Source organism: Ascaphus truei, chromosome 4 (genome assembly GCF_040206685.1).
Source record: "Ascaphus truei isolate aAscTru1 chromosome 4, aAscTru1.hap1, whole genome shotgun sequence".
NCBI lineage: Eukaryota > Metazoa > Chordata > Amphibia > Anura > Ascaphidae > Ascaphus > Ascaphus truei.
The window spans coordinates 332,166,088-332,178,865 of NC_134486.1; the positions used below are offsets into that span (position 1 = coordinate 332,166,088).

General features: G+C 37.5%; 1 protein-coding gene across 13 annotated transcripts in view; it reads right to left on the bottom strand.

Annotated features, from left to right (window-relative positions):
* The window catches only part of ADGRB3 (adhesion G protein-coupled receptor B3), an 892,370-nt gene extending 879,871 nt beyond the window's left edge, over positions 1-12,499 (bottom strand). For 9 of the 13 annotated variants that reach the window (XM_075598097.1, XM_075598094.1, XM_075598096.1 and 6 more), the window contains exons 1-3: positions 11,906-12,499; positions 10,600-10,775; positions 8,795-9,563 (exon numbers count right to left, since the gene is read on the bottom strand). In XM_075598097.1, coding sequence (XP_075454212.1) covers positions 8,795-9,548 — 754 coding nt within the window. In that variant the 5' untranslated portion in view covers positions 9,549-9,563; positions 10,600-10,775; positions 11,906-12,499. The remainder of the gene's footprint in view (positions 1-8,794; positions 9,564-10,599; positions 10,776-11,905) is intronic. The other 4 variants (XM_075598088.1, XM_075598086.1, XM_075598089.1 and 1 more) reach the window with 4 other exon arrangements.
* Between the last annotated feature and the right edge of the window lie 279 nt (positions 12,500-12,778).

The window sequence follows — 12,778 nt, forward strand, 5'->3', positions numbered from 1 at the left end:
GAGCCAGATGTACTAAACTCCATTAGGCTATTTAACTTAAATTAACATCAGGTTATTCATAACTGTTATCCACTAAAGATACTCCTTGAAATAATGAACGGTTCAAATTTTCCTGCTGTTAGTGCTAATGATATCCAAAAAAGGGATCCACCCTAAAATCACATATCCACTAAAGGCTGTTCATGGTAATGCAGGGAGTGTTCCGTTTTACCTAGAGAGAGAGATGTTCGCTATTTCTCTCTCAAACAGGCTTAATGCAAGTCATGTTACTTAAAGTTAACGCGAAGTTGAGCTAATTTTACCTTGATGTTAAGTGTAAGTTAATGAGTTAAACAACACCGTTGTTTTTTCATGCAATTTACCTTTGTAGATACAGTATATGTTAAACTCAAACAAAATAATGTCTTTTACTAATTTAAGGAAACTAACTTTTTTTTGCCCTCATTAAATGGAGCTTGGTGCATCTGGCCCTAGGTATGATGCCATAGATTATCCTTTAAAAACATTAGTATCTATTAGTAATATATGATATTTCCTGTTGTGATTTTCAACGTACTGGGTCTCCAGAGCTAAGGCACATCAATTGCAGCTCCGGTGACACTCGGCTTCCTCAGATACTTTCCTCTGAATGTGCCCTGGTACTGTAGCCTCCAGAGTAATCCATTTGGTGGTTTAAGGTCAACTATCCTGGATTCCTATCTATCTGCATCTCTTTCAAACCTGCATGAAGAACCAGGCAATTTATGAGCTATGTATCTTGGGGAGCAGTAGGTCCCCGGATCTAAAATTAATACTGTTCAGCTCTGGAGACCCCATGCTTTCCACCTAGTTGGGAATTTTAGTATTTGTTCCACTAAATACTCCTTTGAATAACCATTTAAACTAGTAAAGACATGGCTGCTATGTTCACTTAAATTAAAACTCCAATGTTATAAAGTGCAATGCACCTTTCAGATATGGGGAATAAACTGGAAAACAAATCTCTATTCACCAGGCTTCCACTGTTCCTATTTTCAAAACTCAACCACATAGATAAATCCCATCATTAGACCTTCCTGCCATGTTGTACCCATTCTCCCAACTGTGTATTCATATGTTGCACTTTCTCCATCTTCTTTGGTTGTCAATAACAAACTCATCCTACAACAACGGCATCTCATTGATTACTCCCACTTACTCTGTTAGACAGATACCATTTATATACACTGATTAGATTGAAAGCTCTTCTGGGTAGTGACACAGGTTTTGTTTCCATTTGTGTCAATAGGACTTGCTCTTGTAATGACCTTGTACAGTCTTGTTTAGTCAATGTATATATCATTAATATATAAGAATAAAGAAAACAAAATCTCTCTGCTCATAGGTATCTCCAAAAAAGAACGAGCAATCCCTTCTAGAACCAGCGTGTACTGATCCTTTTTAATAGCTGTTTTTTTAAACATGGTGAGCTGAGACTTGGGTGGGATTTTTTTTTTTGCTCTGGCTACTCCCTTTTATCTGATGTCACTGTGTCACCTGATCTCTCTGTTAAAGACAAAGTGGGTTAAAGGTAAAGAAAACACCTGGGCCCATATTCACTAAAGGGTACTGCTGTACTTTAGCATGACCTAACTCCCATTCAAATGAAGCTTTAAACCCTTTAATAAATATGGCCCGTGATTAAAAAGCACCGGCCCCTGATAAATCCAATTTGTTTTACATTTCCAGAGAAACAAGAGAAGCCAAATATTTGCTTTTATGGTTAGCTTCGTTTATAAGGAAGGAAAACGATTATTAAATAATGTGGGGTTGTACCTTTTTTACTTACAGTCTTGATTTCTGATGAGGAGGTGCCTCTTAGGGCTGTTAGTGAGCAATGAAATTAATGTTGTTAACAGCTTTAATATATATATTTCTTTTGATAGGCAAATAGGTTATACCCTATGCAGGCGAGTGCATTCTCCCCCTTTCTTCGCGCCCCTTCCCCCCCCTCCTTACCGTGGCTCTGATATTCTGGTGTCATGATGTCACGTTGCCATAGCAACGTGATGTCACATGACCCTGCGGCGTCATTTGCCGCTGCGTTGCCATGGCGACGCATCACCAGAAGACATCTGAACCATGGTAAGCGAGAGTTACAGAGGCCTTCACCGCTTCTCCGGCATTTAATTTAAATACCTCTGGCAAGTGTGCGGGGCCGCTGTCACCCCTGCGCTCCGGCCAGAGAATGTTGCGCCCCCTGGTTTGCGCACCCCTGCCCTATGCTATGATATGCAAACTGTAAATATGTTATGGTAGAGAGATTAGGGGGATATTTATTAAAGTCACCTGGCAGATAGAACACTTCTTTTTTTGATAGACCACTACCAATTTCTGAAAAAAACTAAGTGCATTGTAAATTTAATTAATTCTATTAGTTCACACATTTCAGGTTATAAAAAAATATTATGCTTAGCACCTTAAATGTATTGTGAACAAGGTTACTATGCTAAAAGTGTCTAACTAGCATGCACCTGAAGTTGTGATCAATTAGTAAAGTGTGAAAGCACGGGTTTTAAAGAATCTATTTTTTCCCCCAATGTAAGTGTATTGTAGCTCATATATTGTAGGAGTTGCAAATCCATTCTTACAAAAATAACAATATACTGTATATGGACCAGCCAGTAACAACTCGTGAGTTTATGTAGGAAATATCTTTACTGCTACAGTCATTGTTTTTATTAAAACAGGAGCAAATGCCAACTTAATTAAGATGTTACAGAATAAGTCTTACTTTGCATAATGTACAGATGCCAAGGTCATGGCACCCACTCGCACGTTATGGTGCGATATTCTGTGATATTATCCGTTATCACTTCCAATCAATCTGATGGAGAATCTGTGATATGCTGCATTATAATACGATATGCTGGGTTATGAGCCAGTGCAATAATCTTGGTTACATCTGTCTATGTTCTTGCCATGATTGTATTATTTAAAACATTCTGTACAATACAAACACTTTGACATATCAATACACCGACACACTATAATGGTAAGGAAGGATTGACCTTATGCAGATAAATTATTTACATATGTTACTTGCTATCTCTGGCTGACAAATTGTAGCATGACAAAAACCTCTCCACTGTGTACTCTGTGTGACTATGATGGACCATTGTCACAAAATAAAGTTTAATCTACTCTTACAAAAAAAAAAAAAACTTAAACCCAAAGAAATACTTGAATCTGTTTTGTATTGTGTAAAACATGGCGAACGGAAAAACGGTTACGGAAACAAATGCAGGAAATTAGGACATTTAACATACAGATGTAGCAAAGGTTATTGCTCCTGCTGGCTTCAGATTTGGTGGGATATTCTGTGATATTATGTGCTATGTTGTGTTATCAGTGGGTGCGATGAAATTTGCTACATCTGTAAGCAGTGAACTAAGATGTTTTTTTTTTTAGCTTGATGTGTATGTAGGGTTATGTAACTCAAGGTGAAAAATCAACAGACCCCTCTCTAATTTAGTTGTTCCCAAAGAAACACACAAGTGAAGATGAATAGAATTGACAAAAAATGTTGCATATTTTTGACAGTGTAACTTTGTAATAATGTGTTGGATTTGCAATAAATAAACATGACATACATTGTTTAACATGTTAATGTATGTTTCATAGTTTAAGATATGTTTAATAGCTTGCAAATATAGACGACAAACAGCAAAATCACAAATACAAATTCCACAGAATCTACCAATGTGTGATAAATATGAATAGCGAAACATTCAGTCGATCCCTAAAACATTTTGTAACAAAAATGGGACTGTGGCTTTGAATGAACAGTTCAACAGTGATAAAAATGTTGTTGAATACTGCGCAAAGCCTTCATTTCTAATTAGTTCGAACAGCCTCTTTTGATTTCTCCTACAATGGGAACCTTATTATTTAAGTTATTGGGTTTTTAAAGTTGACTGCCAATATCCAGAACGTGAGGTTGCCATGGTGATGATGCAAGATGTAGGTTGGAAATTTTACTTTAGATTTGAAATGCTAAGAGATTAAACAAAATGCACTTAATGCACAATATGGCATTAAGAATAAGTATGCTCATTTCCTATGTTCAGCTCGAAATAATCTTGAGAGTTAGGTGCTTCATTTCTTTTTTGTCAAATTCAGGGTAATATTAGCATCTGTCAATCATTAGTTGTTTTTGCTGCTTGTAATCACATTGTGCACATGAGGATTAATATTACATAGTTACATAGAAGTTGCGGTTGAAAAAAGACATGTCCACCAAGTTCAACCTATGCTAGATTTAGACGACAGATACTTATCCTATATTTACATTTGCAGTATTTTGATCAAGAGGAGAGCAAACAAAAAAACCTTAGTGATGTTATACCCTTACAGATATATCCCACAGAAATATAAAAGGTCATTCTTTATATATGGGTATGTGGGAATGCAAATAACGTTTTTGTGACTTTAATAGATTCATTTGAACAAAGTATGGCGAGTAAGAATGTGTGGTGATATACAATATATACTAGGGATATATAAGGAGCACCGCTTTTTGATGAATTCCAAATGTTAGTTAATGTTAAACAGGTTCTCGTAATTTAATGCGGAAATATGCAGCTGTAGTACTAATCAATTGATATTCATAGAACAGGGAAATAAACAATCCCAGAAGCACCATCCATTTACAGTATTTAGCATTATCTTTAAAAGAATTCCTAAAACAAGGAATATATCATATTGGCAATTAACTATAGATATTTTATTATCACATGTTTAGAGATGACATTACTCTTATATAGCTTGCTTGTCAGCTTGCTAAGACTGCACTACTTGACTATTGAAACACACTTCCTTTATTAAAAAAAAAATATTTATGTTTTTATTAAAAGTTTTCATAATAAACATCATTTTTCTTTTCTTTCATGGAACCCATCTGGGTAAACCTAAAACAGTCCCTAGTCCCTGCTCTTCGTGCTCAGGTCGTGTTCATGGGTTGATAAATAAAATAAAAAAGCTTTGAGCATGTAAAGAAATAAACATCCTTTCTCACGAAAAAGCCTTCTAAGTACTTTGTGTGTGCTTGCTTGGAACACTGGACGAGAGACTTGTTTGTTTGAGCCCATGTAAATGTTTATGTACTGTAATCTAGAATATCAGTTTTACTCTATAGAAATTTCATACCTATGGAAACCATGAAGCATTTAATCTATTTAGCATCTTACTGAGTATTAGTATTCAATGTGGATACTATGTACATTCATAAAAGATATTATATATATATATATACCTCATCATGCGCAGTATAGCATAACAGAAATTAAAACAGATTATATATATTCTGAGGTAGTTTTTGCTAGCTTTGTGACCTCACTAAAATCAAAATAATATAGAGGAATTCCTCTAGTTTAAAATTCTATATTTGTGTTGGTCCTCTAATACAATGTTTTCTGTCCATACATAGCACATACCCAAGTTGGCAATGGCGTATATTATAGCACATTTACATTTAAGACTGTTTCATGTATACCATGAAAAAATTCTACAGTCAATTTCTGTCTTCATCATACTGTATGTAAAATAGGATCTCAAGGATCTCAAACCCACCCTTCATTCAGAATGTATGTGTAATTTACCTATATTTCAAAGTATATGTGGCAAAGTTACTTTATTACTTTATCTGATTATTTTCAGATACAAATGGCCAATAACACTTTAATTGTTTAAGAGCTAGGATATTAAATAAATGAATATATATTCTTCCACAATAACATATGGTGCAAAATCTGAGGGTTTCTCTTCACGTTTGTGATAAACAGCTATGTGAATGTGATTTCAGATTGATATCTTGCTAGAAAAACATTTCTAATTTGGCTTTTACTGTATTAGCAGATCAGCTTTGCTTTGTATTTATTTGCAGCATTGTGTTGGTCTAAAAAAAGGTTAATCTGCATTGAAGATGGCAGACAAGCATTCATCTATTCTGCAATCTGTTTTCTTTTTAAGCACATACTGTATTCTGGACATTTCCACATTTACTTGCAACATGAATAAAAGCTTCTTTTATTTGGAAGATAACATAGAAAACAAACTGGGTACATTTCAGTCAGAACTATTATTTAAATCACATGCACAAGATTAGTTATTGGTTTTATGGTTAAATGTCATGTAAAGGGAATACTGCACACTATGAATTTTAATGGGTAGACATATGCTCAAGCTTGTTTCTGATGAGCGCGCACTTGTTGGGCTATAGTAGCATTTCTCAGCCTAATATCTACCAGTAATGTGATTTCTGGCATATGCCTTTTTCTGGATCAGCAACTGTGTATTCTTCAGCCTCTATTGCAGTCTGTAATGTAGTTTCCATGAATCAATTGCAAAGTAATTCTTCCAATATCATTAGAAATATCAATGTTAACATATTCAGTAGAGGAAACTGAAATCCCTTTTAATGTACTGTATGCCTCCAAATATGCATGGCTTAATGTAATGTATTTGTGATACCCTTAGTGAAATGTCCTAACTAGTAGCACTTACCATATAATTATATTCCATAAATAAAAAATCTTTCATTTGTCTTTAGAGCTTTCAAGAAGTTTCATGAAGTCTTATTATCCAAGTTTAACTATGGCACTTTTGTAGTTTTCTTGTTCAGAATGACACTAATTGGCCTTAGTGATTTTTTAAAAATCTTAGTTGCAATAGTGTTATTTGGATTGCAATAAAAGATGGGGAGCGTTTGTCAGATCACTTATTTTTCTTAATTTACATCATCTAATTGTTCGGACTTAGACTGGTCACAGTCATTCAATAGAAGGTACCCAACCTTTTATTCAGACCTGTTATTTGTGTTTCACGCTATTGCTTGTATAGAGGCATATATGATGTCTGTCTACATTTCAGGATAATTTACTAGCCATAATATGAATAAAATGCTCACTTTGAATCACAATTTCAGTTCTAAGTAACAGGCCACCAATACCTCATTTTATTAACAATAGTGCACAGCCTTTACATAACCAGTAATGCGAATTTCAACAAATAAGTAGCTCTGATCACAGCTTGCCAGAAACCTGCCCCTTTACAGACAGAGCAGTGCTTATAAGCAGATAGTTTGCACAAAAAAAAAAAACAAGAATCATTAAAAAAAAAAAAAAATCTGTGCTAATAAACACAATGTACAGTTGGGTAATGTCAGGTGGCCTTTAAACCTTCTGGAGTAATAGTTAACTGATATGAAGGGGCCATTTCAGATTCATTTGGGTTTCTGCAGTTATGTGGGATGATCAGTCATGTAAAGAAGAGGCAAAGATCTGCCTGAGCCTCCCAATGGGGAGGTTAAAGAGCCAATTATTTATAATGACATAGCTGACAAATAACCGCAGCAATTAATGGAGAAATGTGGTGCTATTCCAGCGAGGACGTACTCTATGACAGTGTGAATAGCTACATAAAAAAAAACTACCCACTCTCCCCCAGCCGTGAAATGTAATATTGGCGGGAAACTCCCCCCTTCCCCTCCCCTATCTACACAGCAAGGCACAGCCGCCATGTTTAGAGATGTGCAGTTGACGTCACTGCTGTGACGCACCCCTCCATCTGCAATAAACTCAGCTGCTCCCTCTGTTTTCTTTAGTGGGAGCCTGTGGGTGAACAACGCTGCTTAACCCCTTTGCTGCCGGTCGGACCAGCGACACATTGCCCCCCCTGGTAGCAAAAGGGTTAATGGCAGAAACGGTTGTCATGGTGGTGTGAGCCTTTTACAATAGTTACACGTATGGTATGATGAATATGCAAATACCCAGAGTATTATATTAAGGGCATTATTCCCCAAGCTGTCAGAGTGCCCTTCATACCACTGCAAACCAATGTTCTGCAACGACCAAGGTTCAACTGACATATACTAACTACAGTATATAGGAGAAAATCTAAGGTGCAAAGCTCCCAACTCCAAAATGAATGTCCTGTCTCCATGTTGCAGATACGCCTGTGACATTTACATTTATTATAAATACTTAAAAAAAAGACTTCATAACTGGATTGTTCCTTTGATACACATTTCTCACCTAGTAAAACACAAGAGGTGTGAGCGCAGTGTATGTGGTTACCCTGCCCACCCCCTTAAGTGAATAGAAATGTCATATGTTGGTATACTGAAGGTATTCGGTTTGCGATTAACTTTCATGGGGGGGGGGGGGGGGGGGGGGCACATGCCTTGGTTAGAAAACTATCGAACCAGTTCAGATGGGTTGTAAGAAGGCGGAGGGGTCGATGTATGTAATAATGGTCCCTACAACTCCTTGGTTGCCTTATTTCCCTGCGGTTGTGTGCGGGGAGAGTCTTAATACTAATCAGTAAGTGCTTTATTTCCATGTGTAGACAATGGTGCAAGTGCCATGCACATGTAATGGTGGTGTGCTCGATTATAGCAGCGCATCATTCTGTATGGGGGGAAGAATGCCTTTCAAAACAGGTCCATGTTTTTGACAAATGATGGGAAGTATATTTATGTACTTAGTGTCACAGCATCTTCATATATCGACCACTGCATTTAAGTATGTGGGGGATTGAATCTACAGGTAATAGGAGTTCTTTATATGTAATTGTTTTGGAGTACACAATTGAGGAATGCCTACAATTTAACTTGAGTGCTTCACATACATCGGTGTGGACGGGCTGGTTTAACACATGACAACACAACTCTTAGAGTGCCTTATTCACATTTAGTAGCCTGTGTCATTTTTGTTGAAGCCCGTGGTGTTGGGGGCTGGATGGGTTTTGTAGTAGGGTGATAAAAGGTGACACCTACCTTCTTTGGGTGGGCGTTTTGCTTCCTTTGAGAGGTTGCAGACCTGGGTGGTTTGCAGCTCCTGGGTCAGACAGCCTTCGGTCTGCTCATTCAAGGGTAAGATCACATTGTTTAGGGATACCAAGGACTGGTCGTCTATCCCCCACTCCCCTAAATGCTGGGGGCAGGTGCATTTTGTATACATGATCCCACATAGCTCGGTTTTCCCATTTTCCAATTTCAAGCAGTTCTCCAACCAAGTGCACAAGACGTGGCAACCAAACTGGCTGGGGCTCACCTTATTCAACACCAGAAACTCCAAAAAGGATTTGGGGTCTTCTTCCCTTTTGTGTAATCCAGTGAAATCAATTGGGTAGATCCGGCGAAGCTGGATGAAATTTTTATCATAGTGTAGAAACACAAAGGCATTCTTTGAATCGCACAGCTGCATTATCGAGTTGTTATTTCTCAACAGATCCTGTATCTTCTCATAGGAGAAATGATCAAACTGATAAGCCAGCAGGGAAAAGTTGGAGCAGCTGAAATCCTTTTTGGAAAATTTCAGGTAGATGCTATATTTGGTGGGATCTGGGTTTTCCAACGTCCAAGTGCAGTTCGTAAAGTTTTTGGGGAACATCTCACTTATCGAATACGATCCATAAATGACCCCTTTCACCAACGTTGAGCACCAGAAGTCTTGGGCAGAATTCAATCCAAACATAACCAGTAGATAGGTGGAAAATATATAAATCAACAAATTACGAACAGCCTTCATCCTATGTCATTTGGCCTGTAGAAAACGAAATAAAAATCAAAATGCAAGTAGAATTCTGCAAGCATTTGAAAAACAAGGCTCCTGACAATATTCTAGACAGCTGTTTTCAAGATCCCAGCTAGCTTAAAAAATAAACCTTTTCAAAAAGAAGGGCGAGTATATATATATTTTTTTTATTATATTTCAACGCATGGGAATTGTTCACCGTGTGCACACAGTGCCACCATGTGGCCAGTAAAACCTCACTTCCCCTTAAAACCCTAAAATAATATTTCATAAAACATTACTTTTGTTAACGTTGAGGTTATCTCTGTGTGAATAATAAATGGACAGCCTTGATGGCAAAGTCATAATCTGATGTATATCCTAATGCCATACAGTGTTTTGTATAGGAACATAACACTTTTTTTTATTTACAAGGTTTTTTTTTTTTTTTTTCTAAAAGAGCTTCAATAAGAACATGTATTTTAGTGCAGGGTATATTCCAGTCCACAAAGCAGCGGCCAGGTATTCCTGTTTGGTATATATAAAATGTCCTTGTCACAAAACACTTGCTACAGATAAGAACCCCCATGTATTCCCTGGACATGTCTTAGGTCCATATAAATGCATTGTGTAAAATACACGTAATCCTTTTTCTTGGGTGTTAATAAATGCACACTGATGACTGTCTGCGTGTAAACGTTCTTTTTTTTTACTCAGCTCCAGAAATGAACCCAGGAAAATGCCATGTAAAATGCTATAACCTCTTGGGATAAAGACTAATGAGTGTATCTGTGCATTAATTGCTCTGCACTGGAGAAATGCTAATGCAAGGAATGTTTAAACACCCCAAAGTTAGGCATTTATGTAGGAATCAAGCAGGTAATTACTCCTGAACATATTGTTATGACATAGCTTTATGTGTTTTTGCAGATGTGCACTTCCATAGTCAAAGCCATGTTGCATTCATTTCCCTCCATCGAAAACTGCATACAAATGTCGCCTGCTCTGCTCTAGTTTCTTCAGATATACGATAAGTATATTGTCATTGAAGCTTTGTTATATTTACCTCACTTTGCTGATGTCCAAGAAAATAACTTGAAGGTTTTCAAATGCAATCAGCGACAAGTTGTTTATCTCTGAAAAACAGATTGCCCCCCACGCTTTTTGACTACGGATCTGAGCTGACAGAATTGCTGCAAAGTTATTTTTTTTTTAAACTTGCCAGTTTCCTTCACTCTCCCTCTGCAAATAGACATACAGTTATTGAGTTTGGATCTTTTTCTGTGGCCATGTCCTCATAGGTAAAATGCAAAGGCTCTTTATCTACTCACGCATACCAATGATCAAGAATGGTGGGGGCATGGGTGTTAAGGTACAAAGCTTTAAACCAGGGCTATAGGGGCAATCTGAAAATATTATCATTGGAATGGGAAAGGAAGAACAACCTTTGGAGGCTGGGATTTCCAAATGATATTACAGCTGCCTGTCAGGCTTACAGAGAACACCAGATTTCCATAAGAACATAAAACGTGTCAATGCCATCAGAGATGATAAAGCAATCTATATTTCAGAAATAGGCCAGATCGTATCAATAAAATCAAGAATGGAATAATGCATGTAGAAAATCATAGAAGACAACAGATCTCTTGTATTTTTTTTTCCCTGTAACAGTAGTTTGCATGCAATGCAGTTCTGCGGTGTCATTCAGGATAGTGTAGGCGTTGGAAGCCAATGTGACAGTGTCTAAATGATAGAATCAATCACAAAACTCATGGATTTCATCATGTTAAAGAACAGCATGGAACAATTAGAAGTTTTCTTCGTCTGTTCTATATTCGAGGCATGTCAAAGGGGATTACACTTACAGATGTTGCAATCAGTAAAACGTTTACCAATATTTCCACCACAAAATCATTCTCCTGCGTTTTAAAACTATTCCTAGATACTATTTAATTATACCCCAGAGGATCAGGAGAAGATCTAACAATCCGAGCGCGTCTCTTTAAACACATTTAAATGCCGTTTCTCAGACAGATTGAATATTTCACAATGTGTCCGTAAATAGCACACCTAAAGAAAACAAACAGGCATTTTAGTTAGGATATTCCAAAATAGTTGGGGTTTTTTCTAGGTGACGCTGTATTTTAGCAGAAACATAGACGGCGCCATCACTCCACTATTAGATTATTATTCTTATAAAAGTACTCCTAGATTTCCCTTATCTCAACTTCCTATTAACCCCCTTTAATTCAGGGGTGTCTGTAATGCGTTGCATACCCCTCAAGCACTGAAGAGTCGTCGTCCCCCCCATCCCATGTAATTACATTGATCACACACAAAGCTTATGTTTTCACATTCTGGATATTACTTACAATGAAGGAGATCCCTCACACACAAAAAACCCACCGAGACTTCTCTAACTTTTTAACTGCAGAGGGCAACTGAAGGCAGAGAGATGTCCAGTGTTATGTTCTATGTTTTCCTCAGCAACTGCAGCCTCTTCTGCCGGGAATTCCAATCATCAGACTCAACTGGAACCATCCTTTCAAGTATGAATGGTAAATGACCCCATCGGCAACCTTACCTTCCACTCCAAAGCTGTGGCTATCTCTCTAGCACACTAGCACACGTCCCAACAACATAGATGGAAAGACTCCACTTCTTTCAGAATCACTCACTCCCATTTTGCCTCGTCAAAATGAACATTTCCATAAGAAGAGTAATAGAATCCTTTTTTGTTTTTTTTTTGTTTTTGTTTTAGGAAAAGATCCACAATTGAGCCCCCCAAAACCTTCAAGAATAAACGAAACTGAGACAATGATACAATTGTGATGGCTGATTTGCAGGGCGCCTTTTTCTGTTAGTGGAAACAGTGTAGCATCACAAACCAGTGATAAGGCGGGCAAAGGAAACGCGATCGGATGATGATGAGTGGAGAAGGGAGGCTGGTGCTGCTGATTTGGTTATTCTTTCGTCTTTTCCTCCCTCTCCCCCCCAACCACCCCCCTGAGCTACTGATGCGCGGACAACGACTCGAAAAAAAATAAATCCTTGGCTGATGCTGGAGGAAATCTGTGTGAATATTGAGAGGATTGAGGACAATAGAGAGAATGAGATACACAAGAAGAATGGGAAAGACACTAAAGCAGTGTTTGTGTTTGAGCCAATGTGTAAGCTTCACTTCATGTTTAGATGCTGAGGGCTGAAATAAGGGGGTGGTGGTACTGATTGGGGTTCCCTTGTCG